The sequence below is a fragment of the Halichoeres trimaculatus genome, unplaced genomic scaffold (genome assembly GCF_033239565.1).
Source record: "Halichoeres trimaculatus isolate MK-OKI-2021-1 unplaced genomic scaffold, fHalTri1.1 fHalTri1_scaffold_17, whole genome shotgun sequence".
Classification (NCBI taxonomy): Eukaryota; Metazoa; Chordata; class Actinopteri; order Labriformes; family Labridae; genus Halichoeres; species Halichoeres trimaculatus.
The window spans coordinates 24578449-24597305 of NW_027437195.1; the positions used below are offsets into that span (position 1 = coordinate 24578449).

Genomic DNA, 18857 nt, shown 5'->3' on the forward strand with positions numbered 1-18857 from the left:
TGGTTTGAAAGAGCGCACACATGTGCTGACACAGTCTGATATGTTGGAGGGGTGAGCAAACAGAAAACAGAGCAGCTGGGGGGGAAAGGTCACTCACCGATGCAGCACTTGTGACAGCCCTTTGTGTCAGGGATCTTTGTCGTCAAGGCAAACCTCCTGAGGAAAGAAACAGTTGAGTTTTTGAGAGCACGGACTAAAAACAGCTGATGACATCTAGAATTAAGGAAGTTGTTGTTCTCCTTTTTTTGTGGTGCTAGACTGTGACAAACAAATGACTGCACAGCATGAGTGAGGGACATCAGAGCTGTGACCTGAGTTAAAACAAGACTCCTGTAGTCTCACCTGGGTAAGATTTTGTCTGGGAAGCGGTGAGTCTGGAACTGAGCAGCCAGGCCGGGCTTCTTCAGCTGCTCAAACAGCCCGATCAGATTGTGGGAGTACAGCTGGAAGGTTTTTCCTACAGCAGATAGATTTAATCATGAGGGAAAACAGTCAGCTGAGCGCCTCAAATTAAAGGAGTGGTCATGCATCTTTAAACCTCAGCTCCACTTTTTACATATTTTGGTTTCTAAATGACTCAAAGTTTTAGAGTTGCTTCAGTAGATTTGTAAGATAAGCTGTAATGACTGTGATGAAGTCTTTCTAGTGCTTTCTGGGGGCAGAAAAAGCTGTTTCCAAATGTAGTTTTGTGAGGTGTTATTGTATTTAGCTTACAGAGGCTTTTGCCTGCAATCAGTGTGGTATGCCTCAGTAATCTGCAATTTCTTTTTGTACCTTCTGGTCCAAGAGTCTCTAAAATATTATCACAAAATTGAACATACTCTTCATATTGTAAGTATTAAACTAAAAGTCTTGGAAAAGTCATATCCCTGTACACTCTCGACCCCATGAAGCAGCTTTAATACACAGAAAGGTTAGACGTGAACAGGAGTAAAAACAGAGGTGTGATGATGATGTGAAGCATGATTACCTTCTGATGAAGCCGGTTAGTAGAATATCAAATCAAGCCAGGCGAGAGGAGGATGGACAGTGTCCAAGGGAAGAGGAAAAGAGAAAAGAGGTTAAGTATACCAAGGGGCAAACTGCTGAAGGTAAAACTGAAAGTAGACCTCGCAGTTTGTAATCCCATCCTCAGCTGTTCAGCTGAGAAAAGGCGTCAGCGATGAGGACGGCCGCGGAGGCGTTTTGTTTTTAAATAACGGATGATTTAAAGGTCCCAGAAATCACTTTATTAAGTCTTTGAGTGAAATTTGTGGGTCTTTCGCTTTCCTCCCAGCCCACAAAATGTGATTTTTAATGACAAGACCTGTACTTAGTAGTGCTTGTGATTGTAAAATCCTGACCTAAAACGAGCTGTTTGGATTTTGGGGATTTGCCGACGTCAGCGATTCCCTTTTTTGACCAATCAGGAGGAAGTCTGACCTGATTGGTCCACCAGAGCAGATACCCCCGAACCCCCTCCCCGCCCACTCCTCTCTCCGCTGAGAGGAGATTGCCAAAGTTGAAGAGCCATCACTGCTCTGTTTTTGGCTGTAAACAGCCACATAGTTCCATTCACAAGCTTCCCATCTCGGAAGAAGACAAGACTAAGTGTCTAGAGTTCAGTTATCAAGGAAATGTGCCAGCTACACTCAGTAAAACTGTGCATGTGTGTGCTAGTCACTTCACGGCCGACTGCTTTTCCAACTTTGGACAGTCCAACAGAGGGCTAGCCAATAGACTGGTCCTGAATCCAGGCGCATTACCAACCATCCACCAACAAACCTGGGACCCTGGAAATGTGAGTATTTTAAATGCTGTGTGCTGTGGAGCAGATGTAAGAGCTTTTCCTCAGTGTCCCCTCTGTCCCTGTGTTAGCTTCAGGATGCTAACTGTAGCTGCGGTTAGCCTGTTGTTTTAGCCTGTAATGTTATGGTAAATGAGCTTCGCTGTTTTCTAAACATTGTGCACTCGGAGCTCCTGGCGCCGCTCTCAGTGACGTGGAAGAACAGGGCAGTATCAGCGGTGGCTCATTTACATATGAAGGTCACGCCCACTAAATCAGAGCGTTCTGAACAGAGGGGCTATGAGAGCCTGGAAACAATGCTGCTGTGCTTGATTTATTGGCTTTTTGGACCAAAACATGTTACTACCATTTCATGAAGACATCAATGATCCATATCAAACTGCAGAAAAGGAGCAGAATATGGGGCCTTAAAACGGAAATCTGCTTTCTATTCTTTTGCTTTGAAATCAAAAACAAGTCTAGACAAGAGTCACGTCAAAGTCTTTATCCCAGAAAAACACTACAGAGTCTGGCCAAAAGTGTCATAAAGTGTATAAAATGATTGATTCTCCACCCTATAAAGATTGATCCATGTGCCCTGATGTGCTACTCCTGAGTTCCTGTGCTACAAGCACTATTCAGCACGTAAAGGGACAGTCGGACAAACAAAGACACAGTTATTTCAGGGCTGCAGATATGGAGTGACTGTCCCTTCAGGCAGCCAGATAACATGAGACAAAGAAGCAGCAGGTGATGACAGGAGCCAGTGGAGCAGGAGGCTGTGGTAAATCCATCACTCACCAGATAAAGACATCAGGTTGTTGTTGATAACGTAGAGCCATGTACACTTCCTGGGGAACAGCTGAAGGGGGGATTAAAGAGAGACGTGATCAGCATGGAGCGCTAAGAGTTAAAGAAGACAAACAAGATCTGGATAGATCGTTACCTGCTCCATTGTGGCTTCATGCAGCTCGTTGAGATTCAGCGTATAGATGCCGTCCTCTGTCCCAAAGATTAGGTACTGATCTATGAAGAGAACAGAGAAGAGATGAAGCAGTGTTTTCATAAAAACAAACTCTGTGTGTGCATTTCTTGCACAAAGCTGTACCTTTGGTGTCAGGATGAATCCATGACGTGGCACAGTTGATCTTCAACGGGCAGCCATCGAACACTTTGGAGAAACAGGCTCCCATCTGAAATGTAAAGCAGCATGGCTCAGAAGAGGAAACTGTCAGAAGATGTCAGCCAGAGTGTGATAATGTGGAGCCAGAAGAGACCACAGAGCAGAAAGCTCAGTGGACTCCAAATATCTCCAGAATGTACCACAACATCAGCGGCAGCAAAAGAAGAAGAGGAGCAACAACAGCTCATGAAAGAAGACTGAAGAACAATGAGAATGATTCACTCACCAGAACTTTAGGAGTGGGTGGCAGACCGTTGATAGCTGGTTTCTGAGGAGCAGAGGAAACGAGAAATGGAATCATTATGCCGACACAAACAAAGCAGCATCAATCAGTCTCGATTTAGTGGTTCTATTCAGCTCCAAGATGCAACAATGAGCCAAAAAGAACTCAACGACTAGTCTCTATTGTTTGTCCCTCACAGTCAGATGAACTTTTACACCAAACTTCCCTCTGACAGTCAGCTCTTTGTTCTGACAAGGAGAATACTTCCTAATTATGGTTTTCATGCAGCACACAAAAATTAAAGCCAACAGATGACAATTATAATGCCAAATCCCAGCAGTTTGGGGTGAGCTGTGAGGTCAAACGTGATCTTCAGACTCACAGGGAATTCTTTTTTCTCCTTCCGGTGTGGTCTGTTGGGCGCTGGCTTGGGGCTGCCTCCATTCACGCTGTCGTCTGAATCGTTCTCTGTCATGAGAAAAAAGAGGGATGTAAACAATCAGAGAAAGGAGTAGAGTCTAAAGACTGAAAACAGACACATCAAACTGTCTTACCTTTACATTTAGGTTTACAGAGAGCTTGTAAAGAAGGAAAATCTCATTTAGAGATATTTGTTTTAAAAACAGACATGGGGACAGTTCCATTCACTCTTAAAGACGTGAAAAAATGATGTACGTAATCACTTTTTTTGTCTTACAACTCAGATTATTTGTAAATCTGATCTAACTGAGGAGAGAAAGCTCTCATACTCACCAGGATCAGAGGCGTGAGACAAAAGCCCAGGGCTGCTGACGCTTGCAGAGAGGAAATCTGGAGATGAGTGCTCCACCTTGTTGCCGGACTCAGGCGTGCTCTGTCTGCGAGCCACCTGACTCGGTCCGTTCTCAGAGTTTGGGAACCTTCGAACTGTCAGAGACCTTTCGTCGTTAAGGCCGATCTCCTCTGAAGAGCTGTTCAATCGTGGCTGATTCAGGAAACAAAGAAAAAGAGCCCAATTATTGAATTTGACTTCCAAATGTGCATCTTTTTTTTCAAAACTATTTAACAGTTTGCGGTCTCACCTTTGGGGGCAGAGGAGGAGGCATCCCGGGCTTCAGAGTTGACCTGAAACAAGGTTGTTGTTAGAAAATGTAAAACACAACATCAGGGGATGAAACCTTAAAGACTTCACTCACAGCTCCACTTCTTCAAAGGCATCTTCGAGATGTGCGATGTGTCCCCTGGAGGAGCAAACGCAGTGATTAGAGTGGAAACCAAGACTCCTCCGAGGTAGGAGAGGCTCTTAATGACGCTTATGTGTCTGTGAAACCTCTCCTCTGAGGTGAGGAGGGTATGACTCCAAGGAGAAGAGCGGGAGGTGTGTGTTTGATGGGATGGAAAACAACGAGAAAATACGTTTATGGAGATGAAAGAAAGAATTCTCCAAACTTGAAACATACTTGAAGAAAAAATCCCTGATTTCTCACATTAATCAACCATAACGTCTATGTTTTTTCAGTCCGAATGGATCTGTGATGAGTGATATGTCTAAGAATAAAAATGATGCAGAGTAAGATTTCTCATATCATCACCCCATTAAAATAATGACCTAAGTCATTTTTTGATGAAAAGAGTTTTTGGCTCAAATCATCTCTTGATCATGCTGGACATCTCTGGTAAAACAGCTTAAATCTTTAGATAGAAGTATCATGCTCTTTATGCCCTATAGCAGGGTATCTGCAGGTTTAAGCAAGTCAAATTTAAGACTTTTTAATGCCAACTTGAATCAAAATTTAAGGCTGAAAACGCAATAAACACAGGCGATGATCGGGGGATTCTGCTATATTGCAATCCAAACTGACATCATCCGGCCAACTCTCAATAATTCTGCACTTAGCCATAGTCACAGACCGGCTAACTAGCATGCAGATAATTTATATTACAGCGATTAAAGCAAAAAAAAAAAAGGCTGAAAACTGTTTTCCTAGAGAAAGAAAACAACAGCGGTGAGTTTTTTTTCAATTTAGGAATCAAACTGACATGTTTTTTTCTTTTTTTGAAGCTTGATATAAGGGCTGACAGATATAAGCCCACCTTTATTTTAAAAACTATAATATATATAAAATTTGAAAATAAAAAATATAAATGACAAAAGAATATTTAAAAAAATAACATTTCCTAGTCCCGCCCCCCAAAATTTAAGACCTCTGGGCAATGAATTTAAGTCCAGCATATGACATTTTCAACAAATTTAACACATTTTAAGGCCTTAATTGTAGATACATGAATTTAAGACTTTTTAAGACTTTTCAAGGATGTGCAGACACCCTGTGTAGGAAAATGGCGTATGTCAAGAGGGTGACTTAGGCCATTTAATTTGTACTCTAAGTTAAAATTTTGGATTATTTAGGATAAAATGTGTGACTTGGGTAATTTAACAAGTTTTCATGATGGCAGCTGCTTCAAGAAGAAACCGTAACTTATGTGCAAGAGAAGCTGTGAACATGATTCTTGAACCGGTTTCTACTAGTGAGTGATTAGGTTCACTATCACAAAGGCTAAGGTATTATGACAAACGACGAATTTAGCTACTTCTAGCTAGCTACCTATTCCTGGCTAGTCTACTTATTTCTGTAAACAAACATAAATGAGCACAAGGCAATAATACCCCTCAAAGTTTTACATCAAAGAAATGTTTTTGCTTTTTGGTAGGAGATGTTTGAGTATGCCTACTCAGCGTGTGATTGACCTGACATTTATTCAGTTTAGGTTGGAGTTACTTAAGTTTTGAGTTTGATTTATGGAATTAAAGGACAGCTAATGGTCAGGTTTTCGAAAAGTTGTCAAAACTGGATGTTGGAAATGGGTTAAGTTCAATAAAAAAAACCACAAAGAAAACCTGGAGAAGTGAGGAAATGGACAAATTTGATTTACCTGGCATTTGTTTAATTTAACTTGGGGTAATTGCATTCTTGAGTTTGCCTTATGGAATGAAGGGCAGTTTAAGCCAGGTTTAAAATTGCTTAAGTCACTTTGTTCTTTAATGTTACATGACTGACACACAATGTGCTATGCAAGTCAACAGTCATCCACTGTGAAGGCCTTTTTAATTAAAATCATTGATAAATATCATATCCTCTGTATTTGGAGAATCAAGAGATAAGAGATCTCTTGATCTTCACGAGATCAACGGCAAACAAGTAACTGCATTTTTTGCCCCCTCAGCTGGTCTCAGACTCTGGTATGCACAGTTTGGATCTACAGCTACAATCACAGCACACATGGAGAGAGAAATAGTGACAGAAAGGGGCAGCTGTAGGCGCTAAAGATCACTGCGATGGGGAGGGAGACGAAGCAAAAGGTGGAATAGGGAGCTACAGCAAACGTGGGTTAGTGTTACCGTTGGAACAATTCATCCTCAACGCTTTTGAGAAGACTCCTTGGAGGGACATAAGACCAGACAGAAAGAGAGAGACGGAGTGACAGGCAAAAGAGACAGAGAGGTGAGGAGAAGGTGAAAGCAGCAAAAAAAAGCACAGGGACAAGTGAGAAGGAGGTTACAGGTGAAGCAACGACTCAATCTGCAGATGAGAAGAGTGAGTTCATGCACAGACACAGGTTAGCTGCAGTGAACAAGAGCGTTTAGTGGATTAAAGTGTGCATCAGATTTGGGTTAGAGTGAGGCCTTCCAGGAGCTAATAGGGTGTATCACTGCATCTAACACAGAATTCAATTCAATACTGAGAAAAACAGAGAGCGCACGAGAGAAGGAGGGGTGAGTAAACAGGAGCAGTTCCTGTGACTACAGTTTCCATGGATTACCTGGTTGTTATTCCTCCCTCTGCAAACGGACTCCAGGGGGAGGGGAAGTCATTATCTTTACTCACATCCTGTGGAAAGACACATGCAGAAAATAGACTTGTTAAACTGTGTATTTTTATTTTTATTCTTTTGTTTACCTTTCATTAACAGTCATCAAAATGTGATTGGAAACAGAAGCAAAAACAGGTATTTAAAAACTGAAAACATCAAAAATCACCATTTCAGAGTGAGCTTCAGTTTCCTTCCTAAGCGGAGGTTCAAATTGGAGCTTGTCGACTGTAAGATAAAGAGAAAAAGTGAATTGTTTCTCATATTTTTGCATGCATTTAACATTCAACATTTAACACAAGGTGGCACCAGAGCTCAACACTTGAAGCCACACAAAGCCGTGGAAGTCGTCTTTGAGCATTAGTGGCAGGAGTCCCTCTGTGAGTCCATTCTTAAGATAAAGTCACGTGTAAGAATGAACCAACAGCAACCCGACAGCTTCCATTACTACATCCCTCCACTGATTTATCATACTTCTCTTCTTCTCTGCGTGTTTGGGCTGCAGTCTGTGGAGGAGCTGGTCACCAAAGGCAAACACAGATTACACTCGACAGTAACCAGGTCTGTTCACTCCAGGAGATAGATTGTTAAGAGAGCAGGAATTACAAATAAATCAGGTAAGAGGATCCTGTTCGTTTGGGTTTGACGTCAAGTTTTTGTGCAAAGTGGTGAGAATAAACAGCTGGAATCAAAAGGTGGAATAAAGAATTCGTTTCTCACTTGTCAAGCAACTTTATCAACAGCAGTGTTTTTTTAAGGCATGCTCACAAAGAGGAGGATTTAAAAGGCATAACAGTGAGGAGGTGAGTAACACACATTAGAGGAAGAGGTTCAGGGCAACATGCGAATAATATTTTGGTACAAAAATAAAAAAAAGGTTGATGCTTGATGCAGCTAGCCTGGGTTCAAATCTAACCTCATCTGCCCTTATTCTCTATCCCTTGTCATATCCTCCCAATGAAAACACTAAATGCCCCATAATAAGTCAAACTAGAAAAGCACCCAGAGAGCACAGACCTCCGCCAAGCATATTGTGATTGTGACGCAGCACTTAAGTCTTTCTTTAATGTTATACTCCCTTTCAGCAAACCATCTGCTACAATTTGGTGTTAGTTGCAGGTTTTTACGATGATTTGTTTCCTGACAGTAATGAAAATTATGATGACCCAGTACATATTTCATATTCCAGATCTTAGTACCCAGAATATGTCCAGGATCTGGATCGTACTTTAACATCTGTCAGAAATGATCTAGTTGCAAAGCAATCCGACCATTTATCATGGAGTTATTAACACATATGGTGAAAACAGCCCTATCTCACAATGATAAAAAAAATCCTTAAAAAAACTCCTGGATCCAGACGGTGATCTAGATCACCTCCAAACTTTACTCACTTCTTCCTTATCCCATTTTGAACATTTCCTGAAAATTTCATCAAGATCTGTTACTTTTTGAGTTATGCTGTTCACAGACAAACAAACAAACTCTTACAAAAACATATCCTCTTTGGCGGAGGTCATTATGTTTTCACATGTTGCCCTTATCTCATTCACTTTTGGGAAACCAGCAGCAATAAAAAAGGGAAAGGGAGTTAGAGTTGAGGGATGAGGAGAGGCACATCAAACTTCACTTCCTTGTCAGAAAATGATTAGTCATTTACTCAACAACATTTTTATCACATTGTTAAATAACTCGACCTTAAGCTGTAAGTACTGCAGCCAACTCACCTCATCAGGGTCACACACCACACTCTGTTATGGACTACAACATTAACCTAAGTCTAATGAGTCTTAGGAGTGAGCTGGGGTATTACACAGACACACACTGTCTCACTACACTGACACTAACCTGCATCCCCCCTGTGTCCCTCAGAGAAGCTAGGACTTGAGCATGGCCTCCCGTGGTCAGTCCCATTGTGTGCTTCATGCAGGAGGAAAGTCAGATTTTATTGAGAGAGAAGTGAAGATAAGAGAACATCTAGTGCACAGAGGATCACAGAACACGATGAAGCACTCATGAAAAGAAAAGACACACAACTGAGGGTGAAGCAGAGATATCTCACCACTGGACTGTTACTAAATCAACCAAAGTGATGAAATGAGAGGCCGACACTTCTGACACAACAGCGGCTCAGCTGTTTCATCTGCACCCTGACACGCAGCTTCCCTCAAGTGTTGCAAAATCCCTCCTTGACAGATTCAAGTTGTTTCTTCACAGATAGGTTGGCTAATTTTCAACGTGGATATAAAACACCCACACTGCATCTACTTTCTCTAACGTGAATCCCTCCTCGGCTATTTTTACACACACTGCCACATGCTGTGGTCTGGAAAAGTGCCAGGCAGTGCGGCAGGATTATCGGGATGACCCTCAGACTATCAAACTGAACATCCAGGCCAGCTGACACGCTGACCAATGGCAGGACAGAGTCACAGCAGGGGAGGGCTGGGCCACAGTGCTGGGTTTGAGACTTTTTGTTTACTTACAGTCGATCTCTGAGCGCGTCCTCTCGGCTCGGGCATGTTTGTTGGTGGAGCGGATTGTGTGTCTGACTGCAGAGAGCGGCTGAAACACAGAGAGTGAGAGGTTTCAGAGATTGTGACACAGGTTTACAGAGCGAAACCCCTCTTCACACTTCACCCACGTCTAAGCTACAGCTTCCTTGACTTGCACGTCTAATTAAAGCAGAACTGAGAGGATGTTTTTGTGCTGCGTCTTTGCAGTCGTCACATTATTATGCATCCCAGAGGCTGTTTGTTTGCAACAGGCTCCATTGCTTGCAGTCAATAGCCTGCAGGGTTTTTTCAGTCTTCATGGCCAAGACAGAGCTACTGCTGTCGGGGGAAGAAAAGCACAATGGTCTTTCAAAACGGCTGTGGTACCACCTCTTTGGCTGCCACATCGATGTGATGTTGATGGAAAGAATCAAGAGGAGCAGAGAAGGGAAGTTTTGGGGCTTTAGTGAAGCTTTTGCTTATCTTCTATTGCCAAGATAAAAACGATGAGCTCATATTTAGATTCGTGGCTTGAAGAGTAAAAAAAAGTTTCAAATCTTTATGCAAGCTGAGTAAAACTATAACAAGTCAGGATAAATTTTATCACAGTTACCTCGAGGTCATCGTCGTCCACCTCGCTGTAATGCTGGTGGTTATCGGGGTTGTTCATCTTATCTAGGAGGTCAACAGCCAGCCGTCTTGTTAAACCCGTCTGGGCCACGAACACATGCTACAAGAAACAAGACAGAACAAGCAGTTATGAAGATTGACGTACAAACTGATAACTTCAGTCTTAACGAACAGTTAAAACTGACAGCCTTATCTTTCATATGAGGTTCAGACAAACTGGAACATCAACACCCCGGCAGAGATGGATATCAGAGTCTTACTTTAAATATTTTCATTAATTCCTGGATCATAAAGGATGAGACACATCCTTAGAGACGAGAATGGTGTTAATTAAGGTTGTCTTTAAAGACGTAGAAGAGATATCTGCTTATCATATCAAACATGTCTTTGTGGTTTATGGGCACAAGCTGCAGCCCTGATCTTTCATAAACAACCCAGACAACTTGAAATCAAGCCAAACTCCTCAGAAGCTTCTTTTTCTTTATCTGGAATTCAGGAGAGTAAACGTCGTAAAAACGTCAGGGAGTCACTTCAAATAATTGAGGAAGGTCGGAACAGAGCGTGATTTCGGAAAACTTGGAAATGCTCTACTAACCGCCTGCCAGCTCATGCTGCTAATCCAGCTAACATAGCAGCAGGAGTTGACAGAGACGACTCCACTGACAAGCGCTGCTGTGGCTGAAAGTATCTTCTGCTTTTGCACCAGGGCCATAGAAACTAGCTGACATGTGTTTTTTCATGGGGACAGGTTAAGGTTGAAGAAACTTTAAAACAAGTGTAATACCGATAGAAGCTTTTCTGCTGTGGGTCTCTTCTTCGGGTTCTTCGTCAGAGACACTTTGACAAAGTTATGGAAGGCAGTGGACCTTGAGAAGAAGAGGATTTTGTGTCACGGTAAAGAAATATGAGTGTCGAGTAAGTCAAGCATTTTGAATACATTTTGGGTGCTCACCATTTGTTTTTGTCTTTTAGCTTCGGGGGCTGGAAGCTGCTCTTTGACATCAGAAACAAAGCTCTAAGGAAGAAAAGAGAAGAGGAGGAACATTTAGACACAGAACAATACAAGACTCCTGAAATAAAAACAAACTTTGAATTCATGATTTTCATATAGAGAGTTACACAAACCTCATGGGGTGCAGGTCAAACATCGGAGGCTGCAGCTCGGCCAGCTCTATGGACGTGATGCCGACCGCCCAGATATCACACAGCTGGTTGTAGCCGCCATTTTTCTCCACTGCTGCGACTTCTGGAGCCATCCTTCAAACATCCAAGACAGGGTGGTTAAAGGAATACAAAATACAAAACTGATTCAGAGGTCAGACTTAGGTAAGAGGAAGCAACAGGTTGGAGATTAGTCTAATTTTCCTTGGTGACAAAGTTTGGTAATCTTTGACAACCGGTGGCTTTTAAGTTCAGGATAAGTTAAAAGAACTGGTCCTTGAAGCCAGTTATTTTTACTCCAATGATGATTTTCTAGTTTTAAAAAGATAACCAGGATGAAACAAAATCACGTTTCCACTTTTATTTCTTTCAAATTAAGGCAAAAAACTCAAAAAATCTCTCTGTTCACGATGTAATCAGTTTCAATGATGCAAGTGTTTGTTGATAAAGGAAAGCGTTTTGCAAATCAACATCCAGATTTCTTTTTGCATGATCAAAAGTGAAGCGAACATGACTTAACCAAGCAGTGAAATTTAAGGAAGCCATGTAATTGAACGTCTAAATACTAAGTGAAATAATTATGAGCACAACTTCCAAAATAATGATGCAGTCACTTCAAACACTTCAGCCAACATGGTGCTGATTTTGTGTCTCATGAGAGGAAGTTTCCCTGAAATGGTGCAGCTTTCTGCCAAAACCAGATTCTGTCAGATAAAATATGCTGACACTGACGTTCCATTTAACATGTTTCACTGTGTGATCATCAGCATTTAGTGAAATGCCTTACAGTCAATCTGAGCACCATGATTTGGGAGATTTGTCTACATTATTAGTATTACAGTATTAAAAAAAATGTCAGGCCACAAAAAAAATAATCAAATTAATTGCAGGATTTGTAATTAATTAATCTAATTAATCACATTTTAATCTCATATCTGCTTAAGGTCCCAAATAAAGAATTTAAATCCACATTTTTTTCAACTGGCCAATATTAAAATGTCTGTGTTCGCTGCCATTGATGTCTATAGATGCTGATTGCAACCGTTCACTGCATCCATAGAAATAAATTATGTTTTTCATCGGGGGAGGCAGGGTCTGGTGAAGCTTGTCAATCAAAATCATACTCGTAAACTACTGTGGGTGAGAGCTGTGCGCTCTTTGGATGAGAGCTCAGCATGGATATGAGGAGAAGATGTGAGATGACAGAAACATAGCAAGACGCTGCAAGTCAGAAAAGTTCGGGCAGCTCACGCTCGAACTGAGGATGCGTCGCGGTAGCTCAGCGAGAAAGAGCAGCGCGATCGTGAGAAAAGACGACGGAGATCATGGAGAAGATCAAAGGATCTAAAACATGCTCTGAAAATGGCTGGCGGCCAATGAGTTCATCTTACATTAATTTTTATAATGCGTTAATTTGCGGTGTAATAATTTATCTAACTAACACGTTAAAGCAACAGCCCTAATTTAAAAGCACCAAATGAAGCTGATAAAACATGTCTGAATTAAGAAAGCCCTACGTGTCTGGCTGCCTTTCTAAAACAGAAGCTGAAGCAACTCGTGCACTGTTGCAGGCTCTCACAGTTATAAGGTTGTATTGTTTTTTTCTCTTTATTTCTCGTGGTTTTCTCACCTTTATTTGAAAAGTCAGCCCAAGAAAGACAGGATATGTAAGGCGTCCAGCAAACAATGCGATGAGGACTTTAGCCTCTGCATATGTGCACGCTTAAACCACAAGACCATCAAGGTATGACTCTAAATATAGCTCTCTCTTGCTGTTTTCTCCAAAGTTGTTCCCCTCTGCCTCAGAAGAAGACAAACAGTTTTATAACCGAGAGACACTCACCAGTATGGTGTGCCAATGAAAGACTTCCTTTTGGCAATGGTGGCTGTTATTTTGGCCGCGACTCCAAAGTCAGCTGTAACGAGAGTTGACAGGGCTTTTCAGATTATGTCATCCACTTTCAACTGAGAGCTACAGACGGGTTTAAGAGCTGGAGAAATGAAGACGCACTGGAGCAACTTACCTAACTTCACATCTCCGTTGTCTGTGAGAAGTATGTTGGCACCCTGTGATGAGAATATTAATTATTAATTTGATTATCAATTATTTTAGTTTGAGGGGTGTTTTGTGGTCATGATACAGAGGTTTGAAACTCTGGGGTGAGCTTGTATGTTGTGAACTCATGTATTAAACTTTTTCAGTAACACCTGCTGTATTTGGAACAGTAACTGCTGCTCTGTGGCTGATCTGACTGAAAATAAAGTTGCAGCAGTGTGACATCTCTCTCAGTGTTTCTATTGGCTGTGACAGACAGTTTCTGTGGAGGCATCCTGTGGTGAGAGTCGAGGAAACAGGAAGTGCTCGCTGCGTAGAGTCGAGCAGAGATAGTAGGTCAAGCCTTGACCTTCTATGATAACACATGAGACTGACGCTGCATGAAGCAGGCGTGGTTCACTTCGGCTCAACCTCAAAACCCCTGTAAGTGACACCTCTGGTCACATGCTTTAGAGTGTGAAGATCGCTGCTATTCCCTTCCTGTGAGTTTGGTTAGCAGAGCTGCAGCTTCAGTGAGGTCTGACCTCTGGATGACCATGCTACTGCCACGCTTTTAAACTCTGTCTCTTTTTCCTCTGTCCCTCCAATCTGTCACGCTCTGAGATTTGAAGAATGTGACAGAGTGTCCGGGTCAGAATGGGTCTGAAGAAAAGCAAACTTTTAAGAAATGATACCTTGATGTCACGGTGCATCTTTCCCTTGCTGTGCAGATATCCCAAACCCTGTAGAAAGAAAACATCCACTCTTAAAATTCGCTAGATAAAATTTTAAAGTATTATGTGTAAAGTAATCAAAAAGAGAGTTTACCTGTATAGTCTCTCTGCTGACGTACGCTATCTGAAGCTCTGAGAGAGGTCCCGTCACTGTGACAAAAAAAATATGAATGTGTTGAACATATCAGGGTGAACGACTTCAGCAAAGGACTTACTGATACTAAATATTGGGGTTTAATGTAGAAAATAAATCAAAAAAGACAGATAAAGTGTAAGATACAAAGATCTTTATCGAAAAGATCAGAGATTTCACAGATAATGTTGTCAAGAACTCTGATTACAACCTGATTCACATACAGGGCACAGTTTAAAGGAACTGAAATCACACTTAGGCCCTGTTCACATGACAACGTTTTATCTAAAAACGCTAAAAAAAACATGAGAAAAATCTGCGTCCACATGGAAATGCTGAGGGACTGAAAACGCTGTAGTAAGCATGCCAGGCCTGTAGTTGGCACTAAAACTGTCTTGTCCAGAAGCTGCTTTTGGTTGAACTCGACCGAAGTAGAGTTGAGCCGATCATCAAGTGCAGAAGTGGAGCAACAGATGCAGATTTTGTTGAAAGACAGTCAGCAGATCCAGCAGATTGAGTAGCACAAGCACAACATGGTAGTCCACAACCATCGTAACAGCGTTTCAGAAAAATTCCACTCTTGAGAGCGTTTTCAAAAGTTTGCGTCTTAGGTTGGCTAAAACGCATTTCCTGTGTAAGAGTGATGCTGAAACTCAACAACACTTTTGCATATAACCCTGAAATCCTTGATGTGTAAACAGCCAATACGCTCACAGAGGTTAGAAGCTGTTCCAAGGAGAAACACTCACCGTGATAAATGTCTTGCAGGGATCCTCCACCACAGTACTCCATACATATCCACAACTTCTCCCGACTGAAGAAGTGAGAGACAAAGAAAATTAGAGACGACTTAAGTTTGTAAATTTTACAAAAAACAAAAAAAACATGCTTCTTGGGGGACTGGCATTGGAGAGAGCCCCAACTGGCCACTTGAGATACTGCAGTTTACGGCACTTCAGGACAAGCTTCAATTTTATGTTGTGTTAACACCAGATGCAAAAATAGGAACTTATAAATGCAAACGATGCAAATCAACTAAATGTTCAGCATTGCACTGCTTTTGTTCACCTAAATGTAATAAAGAGATCAGACTGTATGATAAGTTTGAAAAATCTTTGTCACTTGATTCTAGATTGTACTAGCGAGTTAGCACTGAAACAATAAGTAGGGCTGGGGGTAAACGATTATTTTTAAAATGATTAATCGGGCGATTATTTTATCGATTAGTCGACTAATCTAACGATTAATTGGACGATTAGTCTAACGATTATTTTTCTGTTGTTCAATTATTTCAAAACCATAATGTATCCCAAATGCCAAAACGATCTCTATCATAACAGAGTTTATTAAACAACACTGTTCTGCACAGCAAAATGCAAAATATAGAATAACATTTAAAAAAATAATAATAAGGCCAGTCTGTTTACTCTTACAAGCATCACCGGCTTCAAGTCAAAGGCATTTGAAGGAAACCCCTTTCATCTTTAAAGATTCATGTCTTTGGGAAGTGATGAATGAGGCAAGTGAACACCAAACATACTTGTGTCTAATTGTGCGTAAATGAAGCAGGTTAATCATTTTTTTGTGCCACGTCTGATCACATGTTTGACTGTGACAGTAGAGGGAGTGATACCACCCACTGCTCCTGATTCTTTTTCCTACATGTGCTAATTTTCACCTCTTATCTGGATGTAAAGATGATGAAACTGTAGAAAGGAAGCTTAAATTTCCCTAAATGAAAAGTTCCCCTGCTGTAATTAATCCAGTATTAAGATAATTGATACTTGGCAGATTGCTGGTAAACATAGAAGGCTTTTGTGTTTTGTGTTGGCGAGACTGTACGAGACGTTCCTGCTGTGATAAGACATGCATCTCTGTTCACCAACTGCCATATAAAACACATCAGAGGCTCCTATTCCAGTTAAACCTGCTGGAAGTCTCAGGCAGCGGTGGGCGGACAGGCTGTGCTTCCTCCCAGATACCAGCCACAAAACACAGGCTCCATTAAAACATGTGAGCTGCATCCTGGCGCTGAAGGGCCGAGTCAGCACCAGTCGGCCCGGTTAAAGAGCTTGAGTCATACTTTCACACACAGGTGTGACTAAGTCACTGAAACGTCATGTGAGTTTTCAGGCAGTGACTCCTTTTTCTTCTAACAGGAGTGTACAAATTCCACAAATGCTGTAGCTGGGATGTGCAGACAGGGGGAAGAAAACAGGGAGAATTAAATGACAAAGCAGGAGTATTTTAAGCTGGCTCTTACCAGAGGTAGCTCCCAAAGTAGGCCACAATATTGTGGTGCATGCATTCCTTCACCATGAAGATTTCCTGCTGTATGATGGAAAAGTCATCCCCTGGAAACAGAGGGAGAAATCACACAGACACATGGTCAAAATATTAGATTTCAGTTTTTTTCTGTTAAATATGAGATACTTTCCATGTGGAAAATAAACACTTTGCAAATAGCTAGCACGAAAAAAAAACATGTGGGGGTTAAATTGAAATCTTTATTTAGCAAATGCTATTTTTTGCATACCAGTATTGGGCCAATACCAGCCTTATTCCAAGGTATCTGTGCTCGGAAAGGCTGCCGATACCAGCAGCCGATTCTCAGGGCAAAATAATCTTTTGTCAAGGAAGTCCTCCAACCAGTCGTTGGTGCTACATTGCTGCTGTTTGACACCATGGCAAATGTGTGTCAGGTCCTTTTCAGACAACACGAATGAACCAGAGTTTATTTTGCACTTCAGTTTATTTTTTAAAATTACTTAAACTCTGACAAATGTTAGTTTTAACTCACATTTTGTTAATTTTTTAAAGACAAGTCATGAGAGAGAGTTGTTTGTGTTTTATTTTGCACTAAATGGCAGAGTTACTGTGCTGTCTTTGTTCAAAATGATCTGTCACTGTCACAAAAGTAGAAGTGGCATCAGTACTCTGTATTGGTGAGTACTTAAGAGGGAATACTTGAACTGGTATCAGTCTAAAATAAAGTGGCAACGAAAAACAAAACAAAACAAAACATAAAACTTCAACAATTATAAAAGATAAAGATAAAATCTGACCAGGAACAAGGGTAACCTCGTTGTCTTCAAATCCTAAAGACCACATTTACAAAGAGATATACATCCACAACAAGAAATTTGTTGTTCTATTCCTGCTTTAACATCTTAGTTTGGCTTTGTTTTGATTCTCATCCAAAAAATGAAGATAATTCCTTCGACAAGCTAACACTTCAAAGGCAGCTAGAAGACCAGAAACTTCAACGTTACGCCAAATTTACAGCTGATGCCTGAGAGGTCTGGTGGCTTGAAATACAATGAAACAGCTGATTCTGGTTGAGAAAAACATGCATTTCTTGTGATCTTGGTTTGATCTGGTGTAAAATGATGTTGCAGCCAACAGCAATCAATCACAGTGAACCAAATACTGTTTGTATCTTCTTGTTATTAAGACCATAAATGTATTATTAGAAAGCCTCTGGTTTAAAATCTCCAGAATATCAACTAAGACATGAGGAGGAGGTTTATTTTTGACACTAGAGCAAAGTATTTATTTCAAAAATTGTCAAAAAGATTGCTAAAACATTTCAGATGTCAATCAGATCATGAGTCTTTCAGTTTTAAATCTTTCCTCTCAGTTTGCCAAAATAAAAACCTAAAAAAAAGTCTTTCCAAACATTCCTCACACTATGGTGTTCAACATTTCATCTCTGTGTAAATACAGCAGATCACAAAGAGGCCAATAACAAGAGAAGGAACACCTTGTTCTTCTAAAGTTTATGTGGTATAGGCTGATGTCCAGACTGCTTTCCAGAGCAGCAGAGCGCTGTAATACATCCAACAAGTAGGAAGTAGGAAGACAGAAATATGTAAGCCCAGCTGCTCTCAATTGTGTAGAGACAAGACCCTGGAATACATTATCAGGAGGTTAATATCTACCAGACTGCCAGCTTCAGAGCTCGGCTGACAGACTGTCATCAGAGGCATCCGTCCAAAATAAGCTCATTAAATGGATAAAAACTCAAAAACTTACACTCAGAAAAACATTTAGACTACTTGTATAAAGCTGAAGCTCTGTACATTCTGCAGAAACTCAACAATTCTTACAACTGCTGAGCTTAAATAATGTATTTACTTTAATGTGAAAACATCAGAGGACACAAGACTGGATTAGAGTTATGAAATGTAGAAAAGACAAAAATTGGTGCAGGAAAGTGTTCAGATTAAGACATATTTGGGGCTAAAAATGTTGTTTGCAAATCAAACCAGTCTGAATGTGAAAAAGAATCCTGATAAAATCTAGATCCTGATGTTGCCTTTAAAAATCCTGACATATTTTCCCCATATCGCCCCCTAATGGAGAACATCTTCCTTGAGAGGAATCAGTTTTCTGACATAAGACTGCAGGAAACTGGCAACGTATCTGGTATCAAGAGAAACCTGAGGGACAGGTGAGGTTTAATTTCATAAGTCTGTGATGATGGCACAAGTATGTCCGACCACACTAAGTGACTGATTTTTACAGAAATCACTAAAAGAAAGAATTTGGAATTTTTGCTTCATTAACAATATTTTCTTCTCTGGCTCTTTCCAAAGCAAATAAACAAACAAGCAAACAACAGCCTCACCAAACAGCGAGCGTATGCA

The 18857-nt window shown here is 41.0% G+C and overlaps 1 protein-coding gene across 6 annotated transcripts in view; it reads right to left on the reverse strand.

The window, feature by feature from the left end:
• Positions 1-18857, reverse strand: part of map4k5 (mitogen-activated protein kinase kinase kinase kinase 5) — a 37789-nt gene that overhangs the window by 6181 nt on the left and 12751 nt on the right. For 2 of the 6 annotated variants that reach the window (XM_074692664.1, XM_074692663.1), the window contains exons 3-27: positions 16472-16562; positions 14958-15022; positions 14170-14225; positions 14037-14084; positions 13331-13373; positions 13150-13222; positions 11271-11402; positions 11098-11160; positions 10930-11011; positions 10129-10245; positions 9507-9585; positions 8869-8940; positions 7190-7248; positions 6973-7040; positions 4347-4391; positions 4233-4275; positions 3925-4135; positions 3726-3749; positions 3554-3639; positions 3175-3216; positions 2874-2958; positions 2712-2791; positions 2567-2627; positions 343-457; positions 98-156 (exon numbers count right to left, since the gene is read on the reverse strand). In XM_074692664.1, the coding sequence (XP_074548765.1) occupies positions 98-156; positions 343-457; positions 2567-2627; positions 2712-2791; positions 2874-2958; positions 3175-3216; positions 3554-3639; positions 3726-3749; positions 3925-4135; positions 4233-4275; positions 4347-4391; positions 6973-7040; positions 7190-7248; positions 8869-8940; positions 9507-9585; positions 10129-10245; positions 10930-11011; positions 11098-11160; positions 11271-11402; positions 13150-13222; positions 13331-13373; positions 14037-14084; positions 14170-14225; positions 14958-15022; positions 16472-16562 (1899 nt within the window). The remainder of the gene's footprint in view (positions 1-97; positions 157-342; positions 458-2566; positions 2628-2711; positions 2792-2873; positions 2959-3174; positions 3217-3553; positions 3640-3725; positions 3750-3924; positions 4136-4232; positions 4276-4346; positions 4392-6972; positions 7041-7189; positions 7249-8868; positions 8941-9506; positions 9586-10128; positions 10246-10929; positions 11012-11097; positions 11161-11270; positions 11403-13149; positions 13223-13330; positions 13374-14036; positions 14085-14169; positions 14226-14957; positions 15023-16471; positions 16563-18857) is intronic. The other 4 variants (XM_074692669.1, XM_074692665.1, XM_074692666.1 and 1 more) reach the window with 3 other exon arrangements.